General features: G+C 35.6%; 1 protein-coding gene across 9 annotated transcripts in view; it reads left to right on the top strand.

Annotated features, from left to right (window-relative positions):
• The window catches only part of ST7L (suppression of tumorigenicity 7 like), a 137,620-nt gene that overhangs the window by 34,533 nt on the left and 85,923 nt on the right, over nucleotides 1-17,164 (top strand). For all 9 annotated transcript variants that reach the window (XM_045033293.1, XM_045033297.1, XM_045033296.1 and 6 more), the window contains exon 12: nucleotides 15,897-16,047. In XM_045033293.1, coding sequence (XP_044889228.1) covers nucleotides 15,897-16,047 — 151 coding nt within the window. The remainder of the gene's footprint in view (nucleotides 1-15,896; nucleotides 16,048-17,164) is intronic.

Below are 17,164 nucleotides of genomic sequence, written 5' to 3'. Positions count from 1 at the left end.
ATAACTGTTGATTCCAGCATAATGTACGTTAATGGAATTTGGAAGCAAGTAAACATTAAAGAGATTAATCTCTAAAAGATAACCTCCAAGAAATTGAAGTTGTAAGTCTCTTAGAGTAAGTATAGAGTTAAGAAAATTACTGAAATTTAAGAATGACAGTCAACAAATATTCATACCATTCTCTTATTAAGTGACACTGGTCCCATAAATTTAAATTTTATTTTTAATTGTATTACATATATATCAAAGTGTAAAAAGCAGAAATGTGGATCTTAATGATTTATTATAAAGCAAATGAGTGAAAACTACCATTGAGGTCAAGAACCACCTTGCCATCCCCCAGAAACTATGCTTCCTTCCCTCCTGCTTAAAGGTAACCACTGTTGTGACATTAATTATGTTCACTTTCTTTTTTTCTTATGTTTTTGGCCTGTACTTTTCTTTTTTTTTTTTTCTTTTTTTTTTTTTTTTAATATGAAATTTATTGACAAATTGGTTTCCATAGAACACCCAGTGCTCATCCCAAAAGGTGCCCTCCTCGATACCCATCACCCACCCTCTCCTCCCTCCCACCCCCCATCAACCCTCAGTTTGTTCTCAGTTTTTAAGAGTCTCTTATGCTTTGGCTCTCTCCCACTCTAACCTGTTTTTTTTTTTCCTTCCCCTCCCCCATGGGTTCCTGTTAATTTCTCAGGGTCCACATAAGAGTGAAACCATATGGTATCTGTCTTTCTCTGTATGACTTATTTCACTTAGCATCACACTCTCCAGTTCCATCCACGTTGCTACAAAAGGCCATATTTCATTTTTTCTCATTGCCACGTAGTACTCCATTGTGTACATAAACCACAATTTCTTTATCCATTCATCAGTTGATGGACATTTAGGCTCTTTCCATAATTTGGCTATTGTTGAGAGTGCTGCTATGAACATTGGGGTACAAGTGGCCCTATGCATCAGTACTCCTGTATCCCTTGGATAAATTCCTAGCAGTGCTATTGCTGGGTCATAGGGTAGGTCTATTTTTAATTTTCTGAGGAACCTCCACACTGCTTTCCAGAGTGGCTGCACCAATTTGCATTCCCACCAACAGTGCAAGAGGGTTCCCGTTTCTCCACATCCTCTCCAGCATCTATAGTCTCCTGATTTGTTCATTTTGGCCACTCTGACTGGCGTGAGGTGATACCTGAGTGTGGTTTTGATTTGTATTTCCCTGATGAGGAGCGACGCTGAACATCTTTTCATGTGCCTGTTGGCCATCCGGATGTCTTCTTTAGAGAAGTGTCTATTCATGTTTTCTGCCCATTTCTTCACTGGGTTATTTGTTTTTCGGGTGTGGAGTTTGGTGAGCTCTTTATAGATTTTGGATACTAGCCCTTTGTCCGATATGTCATTTGCGAATATCTTTTCCCATTCCGTTGGTTGCCTTTTAGTTTTGTTGGTTGTTTCCTTTGCTGTGCAGAAGCTTTTTATCTTCATAAGGTCCCAGTAATTCACTTTTGCTTTTAATTCCCTTGCCTTTGGGGATGTGTCGAGTAAGAGATTGCTACGGCTGAGGTCAGAGAGGTCTTTTCCTGCTTTCTCCTCTAAGGTTTTGATGGTTTCCTGTCTCACATTTAGGTCCTTTATCCATTTTGAGTTTATTTTTGTGAATGGTGTGAGAAAGTGGTCTAGTTTCAACCTTCTGCATGTTGCTGTCCAGTTCTCCCAGCACCATTTGTTAAAGAGGCTGTCTTTTTTCCATTGGATGTTCTTTCCTGCTTTGTCAAAGATGAGTTGGCCATACGTTTGTGGGTCTAGTTCTGGGGTTTCTATTCTATTCCATTGGTCTATGTGTCTGTTTTTGTGCCATGGCCTGTACTTTTCATTGTTGGCTTTATAAAATAAGTTAGGAGTGGTCTCTGTGTTTTTAAATTCTCTGGAATAATTTGTGTAAAATTAGAATTATTTCTGTCTTAAATAATCGAGAGAATTTGTTGATAGAGCCAGCTGATTCTGGAGTTTCCTTTGTGAGAAGGATTTTCATTACAAATTTCATTTCTTTAATAGGTGAATTATAAATTTAGTTTCTGTATTTCATAACTATTCAAATTTCCTCATTCTTCTTGTGTTGGTTTTTGTTAAGTTGTATTTTTCTAGGAATTTATTTCATTATAATTTATTGGCATAAAGATTTCATAAAATCCTTTTATTATCTTATTAATGTTTGCAGGATCAGTTGTGATATCTACTATTTAGTTCCTAACACTGGCTACCATTTTTTTTTCTTGACCAGATTCCCCAGGGATCTATGAATTTTATTAGTCTCTGCAAAGAACCAAGCTCTGGCTTTGACAATCTGCTCTACTGTTTATTTTCTGGTTCATTCATTTCTGCTCTTTATGGCCTTTCTTCAACTTACTTTGGCTCTATTTTATTATTTTTTATTTCCTGTATCTTTTTATATAGGTACTTAAGTTAACTCATTAGTTTCAGTCTTTCTTCCTTCTAATATATTTGTTCAAGTCTATAAACCTCTAAGTACAATTTTAACTGCATACTATAGTAATATTTTGTGTATAATTCAATTCAACATATTTTCTAATTTCCATCTTGATTTCCTCTTTGATTTAGAGATACATTTATTCCATTTGGCTATTTCTTAATTTCCAAACATGCGAAGATTATCTTTTTATCAATGATTTCTAGTATGATTGCATTATGTCCAGAGAATATACTCTGTATGATTTCACTCCTTTGAAACATTTTTCAGTTCTTGAATTTCTGTTTATTTTTCACATCTCCTTTGCTATTTATAGTTTCTAATTCTCTGCCAAAATTTAAAGTATAGTCTTTTATCTCTGTGAAAATAGTTTAAAGTAGTTATCTTAAAGTCTTTTTCTGATAATCCCCATATCTGGAACTTCTGTGTCTGTTTCTATAATGTGTTTTTTTTTTTTCCTGCTACATTATGTTCTTCTTGTCTTCTCTTATGCCTGATTTTCTTTGACTATGTATCTGATATTTTACCTGAAAAAATTGTAGAAATAACTTGAAACCTCAGATAACAATATCTTCCTTCGGAGAGGATTTTATTTGCTCTTAGATGCCTAGGAGAAGCAATTAGCAGGACAGAATCACCTTAATTCAGTTTCAGGGATTGATATTTTCTGGTCTACCTAGATGACTAGAAACTGGACTGTAGCCCATGAAAGTTTGGGTTTGTATCTGGTTCACCCCTATTCCTAGGATGCAGCCGTTCTGGATGCCAATCCAACACTGAGAGTTTTACCAGGGCCTTCACTCTTGACATACCTTGAACTCCTGACTTTTGTTTCTTTAGCCTTATAAAACTGGCAGAAAGTTTGAACAGCCTCTTTGCCATCTTGTCCAAAATTGGCAAATGTCTCTATGGTAAAAGAAGCCCCAAATGTGGTTTACTTCTCCAATTTTTGCCTTCTTTAGACTGTGGGCTGCTAATTCCTTACCCTTTGTGAATTCTCTGATGCATTTGATTGGATTTTTAAAAATATTTTGTTCAGCTTTTCTAGTTGTCTGAGAGGGTTGATTTGAATTACCCAGTGTTCCATTACTGGAAGCAGAGGTCTGAAAATAACTCCAAATGAAATGCTCTGTTCTCTCATGCTGCAGAGTGGTTAAGAGCATGGATTCTGCAACTAAACTGCCTACATTTGAATTCTGGCTCCACTACTTTCTAGCTGTATAACCTTGGACAAGTTACTCAGCTTCTCTCGAGTGACCTCATGTGTAAAATGGGAATAATATTTCTTATCCCTCAGAGTTATTAATTGAGATTAGATGAGTTCATATCCTTCAAGAGCTTAGAAGAAGGCCTGACACACGGTCAACGTTTCAGAAGTGATTTGTATCATTATTATCCAGGATGGGATGGAAATCTTCCTGTGTGAGAAGATAAGCAATTGTTATTAACCGAACTATTCAAATTAAATACATCACTAAGTTGTCTAAAAATTTTATTTAATTCTCACTAAGAATAACAAAATATGGACCATGTATACCCTGTAGTTGTGGACTTGGTTTCTGTTTCACAAATCCTCTCATACAAAGTGTATTCTCAGCAGTAACAATTCTGATGATGTGCATTGTGCATTGGTCTTCAAAACTACTGCTGGAGGCACTTGGGTACAAGGGAGGGTAGTAGAAATCCTAGTCATTGCCCTAATTAAATTAAATTGTTGGATAGATAATATATCCAGATTGAATCTGCTCTAGATAATCTATAATGCTTTTAGGGGATACTTTTTTTTTTTTTATCTTGAACACACACACAAGAAATTAAAGAAGACCTAAATAAATGGAGATATGTTCCATGTTTATGGATTAGAAGACTCAGTATTGTTAAGACCACAGTTGTCTCTAAATTGATCTATGGATTCAATCTAATTCCTATTAAAATCTTATCAGGCTTGTTTGTAGAAATTCACAAACTCATCCTAAAATTGATATGAAAATTCAAAAGACCTAAAATAGCCAAAACAATTTTGAGAAAGGAGAACAAAGTTGGAATTCACCCAAATTTATCCAATTTTAAGACATTCAAAAAAATTTTTTTAATGTTTATTTCTGAGAGAGAGACAGAGCACGAGCAGGGGAGGGGCAGAGAGAGAGACACAGAATCGGAAGCAGGCTCCAGGCTCTGAGCTGTCAGCACAGAGCCAGAGGCAGGGCTTGAACTCGTGAACTGTAAGATCATGACCTGAGCTGAAGTTGGACCCCCAACCCAGGTGCCCCAATTTTAAGACATTTTTAAAGCTACAGTAATTAAAATAGTATAATATTGGCATAAATATTGAAATGTAGGTCAATAGAAGACAATAGAGAATCCTGAAACAAACTCACATAATGATCAGTTGATTTTCAACGAGAATTCCCAAGCAATTCAGTGGGAAAGGATAGTATTTTCTATGGTGCTGGAACAATCAATATGGAGAAAAAAAAGGACCCAGACCCTTCCTTCATACCAAATATAAAAAGGAACTCAATATGGATCATAGATCTAAATATAAGAGGTAAAATTATAAAACTTCGAGTTTTGTGACCTTAGGTTAGGCAAAGATTTCTTCAAAATCATGCTCCATAAAACAAAAAATTGATAAATTGGACTTCTTAAAACATTTGCTCTTCAAAAGACATCATTAAGAAAATGGAAAGCCAAAGACTGGGGGAAAACATTTGCAAGTCATATACTGTTGAAGTTCTGTATCCAGAACTCAAAAAGAACTCTTACAACTCAATAAGAGGACAAAAAACTTATTTAAAACATGAGTAAAGGGAAAAAAAATGGGTAAAGGATTGAATAGTCACTTCACCAAAGAAGATATATGTATAGCTAATAATCACATCAGAAGATAGCATCATGGGTCATTGGGGAAATGCAAATTAAAAGCACAATATGGTACTACTTTATACCCATTCAAATGGCTATACTCACAAAGACCAACAAAATCAACTGTTGGCAAGAATATGGAGAAACTGTACATTCCTGCTAGGTATATAAAATAGTATAGCTACTTTGGAAACAATTTTGCAGTTAAACATACACTTGCCATATGACCCATCCATTTCATTCCTAGGTATCTACCCAAGAGAAAGGAAAACCTAGGTCTACACAAAGACTTGTGGGCAAGTGTTAATCGTAGTATTATGCACAATAGCCAAAAACATGAAACAGTCAAACACAAGTAAATGAACAAGTAAATTGTAGTATCTCCATGTAATGGAACACTTCTTAGTACTAAAAAGGAGCAAACTATAAGTACATATAACAACATAGATGGACCTCAAGTGCTTCATGCTAAGTGAAAGAAACCAGACACAAAAGACAACATATATGATTTCATTAATATGAAATTTCTCAAGCAGGGAAGACTGTAGACAGAAAAGCAGATCAGTGTTTCCCTGGAGCTGAAGTAGAAGTATGGATTGACTGCACACAGACATGAGGAAACTTTTGGTGGTGATGATTGCACAACCATACAAAGTTACTGAAAATCTTTGAACTGTATACTTACAATGATGAATTTTGTGTCTCAATAAAACTACAATGTATAACTTAAATATAACCATATTCAACTAGTATATATTGTGTATATACTTTAACCTTTAAAAATTTTTTTTTTCAATATTTATTTTTGAGAGAGAGAAAGAGAGAAACAGAGTGCAAGTGGGGAAGGGATAGAGAGGGAGACACAGAACCTGAAGCAGGCCAGGCTCCAGGCTCTGAAATGTCAGCACAGACCCCGACGTGGGGCTTGAACTTATGAATGACAAGATCCTGACCCGAGCTGAAGTCAGCTGCTTAACCGACTGAGCCACCCAGATGCCCCTATACTTTAACATTAAGTCATTTTTATCTGTAGGTAGAAATTTACATATGTCCCCTCAACTAAATGTCAAAGCCAACTCTATCAAAATATCCAACTATCTCACGGTTCAGGAGTTCGAGCCCCGCATCAGGCTGTGTGCTGACATTGTGGAACCTCCTTGAGATTCTCTCTCTCTCTCTCTCTCTCTCTCTCTCATACCTCTCCCCTGCTCGCACTGTCCTGTCTCTCTCAAAATAAATAAATAAATGGGGCGCCTGGGTGGCTCAGTCCGTTAGGTGCCCGACTTCAGCTCAGGTCATGATCTCATGGTTCGTGAGTTCGAGCCCCACACCGGGCTCTGTGCTGACAGCTCAGAGCCTGGAGCCTGCTTCGGATTCTGTGTCTCCCTCTCTCTCTGCCCTTCCCGCACTCACACTCTGTCTCCCTCCATCTCTCAAAAATGAATAAACGTTAAAAATTTTTAAAAAATAAATAAACTTAAAAAAAGTCCACCTAAGTAGAGTGGTGCTATAACTTTACATTACTGTTTGTGGATATACACTTTAACCTGGATATTTTCAAACAGGATAATTATTATTTTTTTTAGAGAAATTTTAAGGTACAACAACTTGGATAATATCCCACTTAAATAACATTAGTATTATATGAACTAGAAGAGCTCTGGTATTTAAGGCTGTTTTTGTAAAGGGATTTACAAGTTATGAAGTATGTACAGATTCAGATTTTCTTCCACCCCCACTTATGCTCTCTATCCCTGCCTCTCAGCCTGAAGCCAAGAAAAAATAAAGGCTTTAGAAATTTTCTTCCTCGGGGCACCTGGGTGGCTCGGTGGGTTGGACTTCGGCTCGGGTCATGATCTCGCGGTCCGTGAGTTCGAGCCCCGCGTCGGGCTCTGTGCTGACAGCTCAGAGCCCGGAGTCTGTTTCAGATTCTGTGTCTCCCTCTCTCTGACCCTCCCCCGTTCATGCTCTGTCTCTCTCTGTCTCAAAAAAATAAATAAACATTAAAAAATTTTTTTTTTAATTTTCTTCCTCAAACTTAAGCTGTGGGTTGTAATAACTTATTTACCCTAATGAACAATGACCTGTAAGTAACTAAGTTAATAAATTAATTAATTAATTAATTAATCTTTTATTCTTAAAAATTTGTTATGCAAATTTGCCAAATGTTATATGACTTTTACCAGTAAGATGACATAGGATGAAGCTGTTTTAGCAGGAAAGATTTTTGGGCAACTTTCCACAGAACTACAACAGAAATGACTATAGGTCTCGGACTGTGCAGTTTGTTAAAGCTGGAAACTATTAGAAACGCAGTAGAAAGAGATCACATAAATCTCTTCAGGCTATGCATTTGCTTTAGATATCTCATTAATATTGATTGTACAGATTTTTTTAATCTACTGAATGAATTTCTGTGTACAGTAACTATGATAGTAATACCAAAAAATTAAAACAATGTGTTTTCATGGTTTTTGACTTGTTCTTTATTACTTAGCTATGGTTTTGGTTCAAAATTTTTTTTAGTTACCAAACAAGAAAAAGATTGTGTATCTTTCAGCTACTATAGAAATTGTCAAGGGCACTCGGGTGGCTCAGTCGGTGAAGTGTCTGACTTCAGCTCGGGTTATGATCTCATGGTCTGTGAGTTCAAGCCCTGTGTCGGGCTCTGTGCTAACAGCTTAGAGCCTGGAGTCTGCTTCGGTTTCTGTGTCTCCCTCTCTCTCTCTTTTCCTCCCTACCTTGCACTCTGTGTCTCTCTCTCTCTCTCAAAAAATAAATAAACATTAAAAAAAAGAAAAAAAAATGTCAGGCTTTTTTTTCTTTTTTTAAGGATGGAACATGTTTCATACCTTCTGATTATTCATGATAGCCCCAAACTGGAAACAACCCAGATGTGCATTAACAAGTAAATGGACAAATTGTGATATATTTATTCACTGGGATACTTTTCAGCAACAAAAAGAAAGAACTGATGCAAGTAAACTATGGATAAACTCAAGAATATAATGTGTACAAAAGAGTACATACTGAATGATTCCACTTATGTGGTGTCGAAATATGATCTGGGCTGGTAGATATTAGAACAGTTGTTGCTTCAGGTAGTCAAGGTAGGGAATTAACTGGAAAGGAGAACTTTCTGGGGTGATGGAAATGTTCTGTGTCTTCATTGGTGTGTGGCTTGTCTACATTTGTCAAAACTCATCAAATTGCATGCTTAAGATACGTGCATTTTACGGTAAATCAGTAAAGGTAAAAGAATCTGACTCAGCATGGAAAGCACTGTCAAAGTATCATGCCTTCTGATTAAATGCGTTGATATATATGAAGCACTTAACACAATGTCTGAGTGTCAGGCAACAGTACTGATCATGGTGATTATTGCTTTATTACACCTCCATTACCATTTTTGCTTCCTGTTTAAGCTGTTCCTCTATGAACTCTTTTTCTTAGGAGTATTACTTTAGTGCTCATGGCCTTAGCATGTGTCAGATTTGGGGATTCTTTTGTTGAGATGAGGTAAAAGTGAAGATATTGAGACAGCAGTTAACTAATTTGAATTAGTTAATACCCTGAAGATAATTTGCGTCTTGTAGTAGAAGCTCTGGGGGGAAGAGAACATTTAAAAACAAAACAATAACAATTTGAGTACATGTTTCGGAATATGTTATCTGTAGCTTTGAAAAGTTATTAGTTCTTATTTTATAACAAAAGCTGTTTTGTGTTTTCAAGAAACCAGACCATGCCTGGAGGCTTCTTTAAGTGCAAAGGGAATTTTAAAAATAAATTGATACAGAAAAGGTAAAATTCATTTTGGTTGATCAGAAATTGAAGCATGTAGGATGTTCTGAGTCCCATCCACTAATAGAAGATACCAGCTCTTTAGCAGCAAGCTCACATTTCTTTTTTCTTTTTTCTTCTCCTCCTCCTCCTCTTTCTTCTCCTCCTCTTCCTTCTCCTCCTGCTTCTTCTTTTTAATTTGATAGAGCATGAACAGGGGAGAGGGACAGAGGGAGGGAGGGAGTGAGAGAGAGAGAGAAGGAGAGAGAATCTCAAGCAGGCTCCATGCTCAGGGTGAAGTGTGATGTGGGGCTCAATCCCATGAAGCTGGGATCAGGACCTGAGCTGAAATCAAGAGTCGGACGCTCAGCCAACTGAGCCATCCAGGCGCCCCTCAAGCTTACATTTCATTGGTCAGATTACCTATATTATAGCAGCATATACAAAAGATGAGAGGGAAACAGGCACTTGATTGAGACTGAGTGGCATAGCGGTAGTAAAGGGAGAAATGGGGAAGTGGTGTTGAAGTCCATGACCCAAAGTTAGGGCACAGTGAAGGCTTTGCCTTTCTGTTATGTTATGGTGTGGTCTAGGTGGAAGAGTTGATCTAGAAAACACTTCTCTCTTGAGGTACTGCTCTGTAGGATGATGTGGAAAGAAGTTTTCCTGTGGCAAATGCCCTCTCTAGTCTCCCTTCCCTCTCCTTGCAATAGAATATCACTTTCCCTTTGCTCCTGAGACTGCTAGGAGTGTTATATTTTCTTTCAGTTTATTCATACAGCTGTTCTGTTTACTTTCTATCTGGGAACTGTCTTTAGTCTTCCCCCAATACACATCAATGTGGACTCTTTGCATTCAGCCTGCCTGTCCAATCTCATAGAATGTGCACTGAGAAAACTAATTGCAGAGATAAATTGGTTCTTGATGTGCATGACTGATCAAGAGCAAAGTACCTTAATTTCAGATGCCTTCAGAGAGATTTTTCTTTAACCTCTGCTTTTAAGAAGAAGATTATAAAGCATTATCATTACTTCAGGTCAGAATTATATTGCTTTTGGTCAAAAGCTGTTGTAAGATTTACAAAGTAATAGAAACAAAGTAATCTAAAGATAAATTATAAAGATCAAAGCAATTCAAAGTTAAAGTGAATTTGAGTGTAAGCATAGGTATGGTTTTAGATTAAAAAAAACATACATTATTATGTCTTTTTTTTTTAACTATTTATAGCTATTTATAAGCTATTTTCCAAAGTAGCTTTAATTTTTTATTTTTATTTTTAGGAAAAAGCAAGAGACTTGAATAGTCATCTGAGTATATTGTCAATAGTTGAATACAAATTGTTCCTACAATTTCTGATTTGTTCCAGATAGAACAGTAAGGTGACTCCGAGGTAATATGGAAGGTCCTGCAGCATAGTATAGTGGGTACCGGCCTTGGTTTATGTCTTTTATTATATTTTATTTGCTGATAATTTCCAAACCTGTGTCTTATAAATCTGGCTTCCTTCCTTGTCTATAAACTTGTGTTTCTATCTGGTTGTGGAAATTTTTACCTGGATATCTGGTTGGTACCTCAGCCTCTTCAATATGTCTCAAACTGAATTTTTAAATTTTTATTTATAAGTTTCTTCTCCAACTTGCCTGTCCTAACTTATTATTATAATTTGGTTTATGGCTTCATTATCATCTTCTCATCATTAATCTTTACTTCTGCCCTTTCCAAATTACTAACTCATATTATAACCTTTGAAATGTCTTTCAGATCTAGTCACCTACTCCATTCCCTTTGTCACTTACCAGTGTTTGTCTTCACTACCTGTTCTTTAAAACATTATCATTGTTGTTATAAAAGTAACGAGTGCTTTTTAAAAAAGAAATCAGACCCTTTAGCAGTTTATAGAATAAAAAGTCCTGTTCTTTCTCTCCCAATTCTACTTCTCTCACGCAACCACTGTTTCTGTTTGGTTCTGTGATGGCCAGACATATTATATGCATTTCTTTATTTTTGAGAGAGAGTGCAAGTAGGGGAGGGACAGAAAGAGAGGGGGGAACAGAGAATCTGAAGTGGGCTCTACACTGACCGTGTGCAAGCCCGATGCAGTGCTCGAACTCAGCCCGATGCAGGGCTTGAACTCAGGAACCATGAGATCATGACCTGAGCCCACGTTAGATGTTCAACCAAACTGAGCCACGCAGGTGCCCTTTCTATGCATTTCTAAACATACACATAAAGATATAGAAATTATTTCAAATACTTTCCATCTTTTACTTGGATGATTAAAACATACTTCTTACTGGTTTCCCTGCTATAAACCCATCTCCACTCTGGCCATTGCCATAGTTATCTACCTAAATAGCAAAACTTGCTCTGCTTGAAGAGCCCTTCTTATTCCCTATCATCTCTCAGATAAGGACCAATCCCTTAGTATTGCATATACAGAAGTCTTTCCCAGTCTGGGCCGGATATCTGTCTCCAACATTACTCCTTGCTACTTCTGCTTTGCTCCTTATCTTGTTATTCCTGAGATTGGTCATGTCTCATCATGTCTCCCTACCTTTGTATATATGCTCAGTCTCTTCTCTACATGGCAACTTTCTACTCATTCTTCAGGATTCTGCTCATCTGTTGCCTCCTGTATAGAAGTATCTTTTATCATTTTTCCTAAGCAGAGATAATGACTCTTTTTTCTCTGTTCCTTCAATGCTTTAATCATGTCTTGGGTTTTGTTTTGCTTGTTTTTTAGTCTATTTGTATGTCTCTTCCTTAGTTCCCTATGAGCTTTTTAAAAAGCAGAATTCTTGTTTTACTTACCATTTTATGTCTGAAATGCTGCTTAGAACATAACGGACATGCAGTAAATGTTTGGTAAGTAGACATGTCTGTGTTTTAGACCTACATTGCTATAAAGACCTGTCTAAGTTAAAGAAAGTGAAATTTTAGATCCCATCATTTTTTGGAATTTTTAAGCCATTTTACTTAATATTTTTATAAGCTTTGCGTAATGTTATTATTTTTGACCTTTTAAGAATGGTAGTACAATCTCAGCATGACCTTATTTCTTAACTTATAAAATAACTCAGTTTTTAATGGAATACTATGCAACAATTAAAAATAATGAGATCTGTTAGAGACAGGATGAGATGTAAAGATGTATTGTGAAGTAAAAAGTGAGTTATATAAAAGTTTGATCCTGTTTTTAAGGATGTTATGCTTAAAGAAATCCAGACAAATATAACTTGGATTACCTTTTTTCTTTACTCTTTTATCCTCCAATTTATTAATATATTATTTCTCCTATGTAACTCTGCAATGTTTGAACTTTAGAACACTAAGCATGTACTTTCAGAAGCATAAAAAAAGACCAACACCAAACCAAACCAACCACTCTTCAGTTTTCAACCTCTCCTATTTTTATTCATGGAAAAGTAAAGTCTAGGTAGAAGTTTGTTTTATTTTGTTTTTAGTTTGCCTAGAGAGTTAAACAATATCTTTAAGTAAAAACTGATATATAAGTATGAGTTTGAAGACATTTTAACTATATATATGAGATCAAGTCAGTCAGTTAGTGTTTAAATGCCTACTTTGGTTAGTGTAGTGTGCTAGGTGCTATAGTAGAATACGGAAGATGTAATTTCCATTGTGTAGTAACTTACAGCTTATACTGGGGGGCAGGAATTCCTGAGTAGCAGTTTGTGAAGGATATAAAATAAGTAATAATCCTTTAACATATTTTAAATATATTTTCCTTAAACTGAAAATTTTCCCTTATATTTTGAGGGTGCAGTTTTAATTCAGTAGTTTATTAGAAACTGAAAAATAAAAATTGCTTTGCCTTAAAGTCAAATTGGAAAGGACCTTTGGTGGTAGGTAAGACATGATAATGAAAAATAAGATAGCAAAAGAGATTTTTTTTCATGATTAAATAGCAAAGATTTTAAAATATAAACTTAAGTATCATTTCCTAATATATGTGCCATATGTGTTTGATTACTATCAGAATTGTCACTTAGATTATTAAACAGTGAAAATACAGATATACAGTTGCTGTTCAAGTATTTTCTTAACGTTTTAAATTGATATCTCCTGGATAATTGTTAACTGAATATCTTTTGCTTACCACTTGCTATGTGACTACCAAGATAGGGTTTAGTGTAAAGCTTTAAAACTTCAGGGTTCTAAAACTCATTGAAAATAATTTGGGATATTTTATCTCCTCTACCTGTGAAATGAAGCGGAGTTTTAATAGGAAGGGCTTGGTTTATTTATTAAAACAGTTTTCTTCTGAAAATGAGATACTCTTTTTATGATGGAGATTCCACTGTGATTGTTGCATTTTTTTTTGCTTCCTACTGAAGAAGCTCTTAGCGCACTTGCTAAGAACATAAGGAGTCATGTCAGAGGTCAGCTATTTGAGTCCATTTTCCCACAGCCGCCTGGTGCGAGTGATCTTTTACTGTGTTTTAAAAAAACGGGCAAGGATTAGAGGGGATTAGAAAGAATATTACCCTCCTGAATATAGGCCCAAGGCACTAAGGGGAGAGAACCCAACCAGGCAGCAAATGGGCTTTGCTTGACCAAGACACAACCTCTGCTGCATTCCTTTAAGAAACTGAATGGGAAATGTTAAGTCCCCAAACTGGATTAGTAAATAATCTCATAGCTTGTGACATCTGCTAAAATAAATTGATGAGCAGACTGCATTCTTACACTTTTAGGAGAGAGCCAGAGACATCAAGATTAAGAGGAGCTTTTTTTTCCCCCAGCTTTATTGAGGTATAGGAGTAAGAGTAATTAAAGATGGGCATTAAACAAAAAAAAATTATTTTAGATATATTGATACAATGTATACATATATGTTGATTAATAGCCTAAGGCTTAAATTTTGAAGTCACTACACCTTTTTGTTCCTGCTTGTAGCAGTTTTGAAACATGTTTCACAAATTCAGCTCTTTGTGTTGTTCATCTCCTTAGTTTGTGTAACAGCCCAAGTGTGAGAATGTATCATTTATGACACATCTCAGGAGTGTTTCTCTTTTTATAACAGAAAATAATGTGGTTTAGACATTATGACACATAATTTGCTATCAAATTATATAGAACCAAAGAGGTTGTTTCGAACTGTTTTAGTAGGGGAAGTATACTCTGGTCTTAGTCTTTGGAGGAAGTATTTAGCTAACTAAATATTTTTGAAGGTTTTGTTTTAAGTTGACCACTTTAATAGTAAAGATGATAAACAGATGGTTAAGTTTGCACCTTTATGTAATTAGTACATTTGATTATACTGCTTTTGTTGTGGATTGCAATATTAAGGCAAGTATTTTCTTTAAGAATTTAAGGTAGCGTTTAATTTTCATGTGTGAATAAGAACTGATAGGTTATAACTTCTTTAATAGGCACATCCACTAATTCCTTAAATGTGTCTTGCACTGTACTTTCTTGGCCTTGTTCAGGTTGGCCTGTACTCCAACCCCTGTGTTTTCCCACCCCACTGCCCAATCTGTTCATCCATATTTTACCCGTCTTTATCTATAAGCTCAAATCCCAAATGCCATCAAGTGGTTTATTTTCACCACCTAAATCATAACCAATACCTCCTAAACATAGAGTTATCGTATGATCCAGCACTTTCACTGCTAGGTATATACCCAAGAGAGGTGAAAACTTCTGTTCACATAAAACCTTGTATGTGAATGTTTACTGCAGCATTGTTCATAATAGCCAAAAGGTGAAGACAACCAAATGTCCATCAAATAATGAATGGATAAACAAGTGTGGTATATCCATATAATGGAATATTATTCAGCTGCAAAAAGGAATGAGGTACTGGTATATGATACGACATGGATGTACCATGAAAACATTATACTAAGTGAAATAAACCAATTACAATAGACCATATATTATGCAATTCTTTTTGTATGAAATAACCAGAACAGGCAAATGTATAGAGATTCAAAGCAGATGAATGGTTGCTTGATTAGAGGGTAATAAGAGGATGTAGATTCTTTTTGAAGTGATGAAAATGTTCTAAAATTGTGGTAATGGTTATATATATCTGTGAATATACTAAAAACCATTGAGTTGTACACTTTAAATGGGTGAAGTGTAAAGTATGTAAATTATGTCTCAATAAAGCTGTTAAAGAAAAACTAAAAAACATGAATACCTTCAATCCAAATTCCTGTATACACTGTTTATATCTCTAATAAAGCATAGTCTTGTTATAATTATTAACTTAAAAAAATCTGTCTTTCTCATTACATTAGGAAGTTCCAGAGAATATAGTGTTTCCTAATAGATATAGTACTTGCACTCAGTAAATACTAATTTAATTGAACTTATTCACAATTAAGTTCCTCACTTGTAAAATGGGAATAAGAGAAAAAAGAATTCAATGTCACCACAAAATGTTTCCAAAATTGTATTTTATCATTTTTATACTTAATTTTCTTTTGGAAAAATAGATATTTGCTTTCACATTATTTCCTCAGCTTGAGTTTCTGTTTTCTATTTAGCAAGGTCATACATAAGCCATTTATCTCCTTATTTCTGCCTTTAGGGATATTCTGATTTTTGGAATTTGCATATACAAGCATTTTTTATACACATACTATCAGTATGACCCTCTTGTCATCTCAACTAGCTTAATGTGTGTTTTTTTTAATCAAATGGACTTTATAAAATTTGAGTCTACATTTTTTGTTTGAATGTAACATAATTTAATTTTTCTCTTTTCTGTGGTGTGTTTCTCTGTGTGTCATTTTTCTAGTATTTACTAGAGATGAAGAGTCTAATTTTACCTCCAGAACACATTCTGAAACGAGGTGATAGTGAAGCAATTGCCTATGCTTTCTTCCATCTTCAGCATTGGAAGAGAATAGAAGGTGCTCTGAATCTGTTACAGTGTACGTGGGAAGGCAGTAAGTATTCTCCAAATGTCCCACTAATCTCTCAACTATTCATTGCATCCACAGGCAGCCCTTTTAAATGAGATTTCTGAGTTTCTGTAAGGATTGGTTTCAAAGTGAACTCAGAGGTGTTTATTTGGTTTATTTGTAGGAGAAATGCATAATGTACTTATACTGATGCCATATTTAGGAAAAGCAGAATGAGAAGCCGTTATGGTATTCTGTCATATGTTCACTTAAATTACATATTTGTAAGGAAAGAAAATGAAAACTTACATTCCTTGGTTTATAAGCTTTTTAATGTGGTTGAGTTATTGTTTTAATATTTTTTAAGTTAGACTTTTATTTTCAGATGTATACATCATGAAACTATTTTCCTCACAACTAATATCAAATCTATTCTTTTTTTTCAATCTATTCTTTTTATTGTGGTAAAGTACACATAACATAGAAGTTACTGTTTTAACCATTTTATTTTTTTAATTTTAAAAAATTTTTAAAGATTTTATTTTATTTTTAAGCTCATTTATTTATTTTGAGAGAGAGAGAGTGAGTGGGATAGGGACAGAGAGAGGAGAGAGAATTCCAAGCAGGCTCCTCACTGTTAGTGCAGAGCCTGACATGGGGCTCGAATTCACAAACCGTGAGATCATGACCTGAACCAAAATCAAGAGTCAGATGCTTAACCGACTGAGCCACCCAGATGCCCCAAGATTTTGTTCTTTTTTTTTTTTTTTTTTAATGTTTATTTTTGAGACAGAGACAGAGCACGAACGAGGTAGGGTCAGAGAGAGGGAGACACAGAATCCAAAGCAGGTTCCAGGCTGTCAGCACAGAGCCTGATGCAGGGCTCGAACTCATGGACTGTGAGATCATGACCTGAGCCGAAGTCGGACGCTCAACCAACTGAGCCACCCAGGCGCCCTCCCGCAAGATTTTTCTTAATTAATCTCTACACCCAGCGTGGGGCTCAAACATACAACCCCGAAATCAAGAATCACATGCTCCACCCACTGAACCAGCCAGGTGCCCCCATTTTAGCCATTTTAAAATGTATAGTTCAGTGACATTATATACATTCACATTGTTGTGCAACCATTACCATCTTCTATTCCCAGAGCATTTTCAT

This window comes from Felis catus, chromosome C1 (assembly GCF_018350175.1).
Source record: "Felis catus isolate Fca126 chromosome C1, F.catus_Fca126_mat1.0, whole genome shotgun sequence".
Taxonomy (NCBI): Eukaryota; Metazoa; Chordata; class Mammalia; order Carnivora; family Felidae; genus Felis; species Felis catus.
This window is presented reverse-complemented; position numbering and strand designations above follow the sequence as displayed.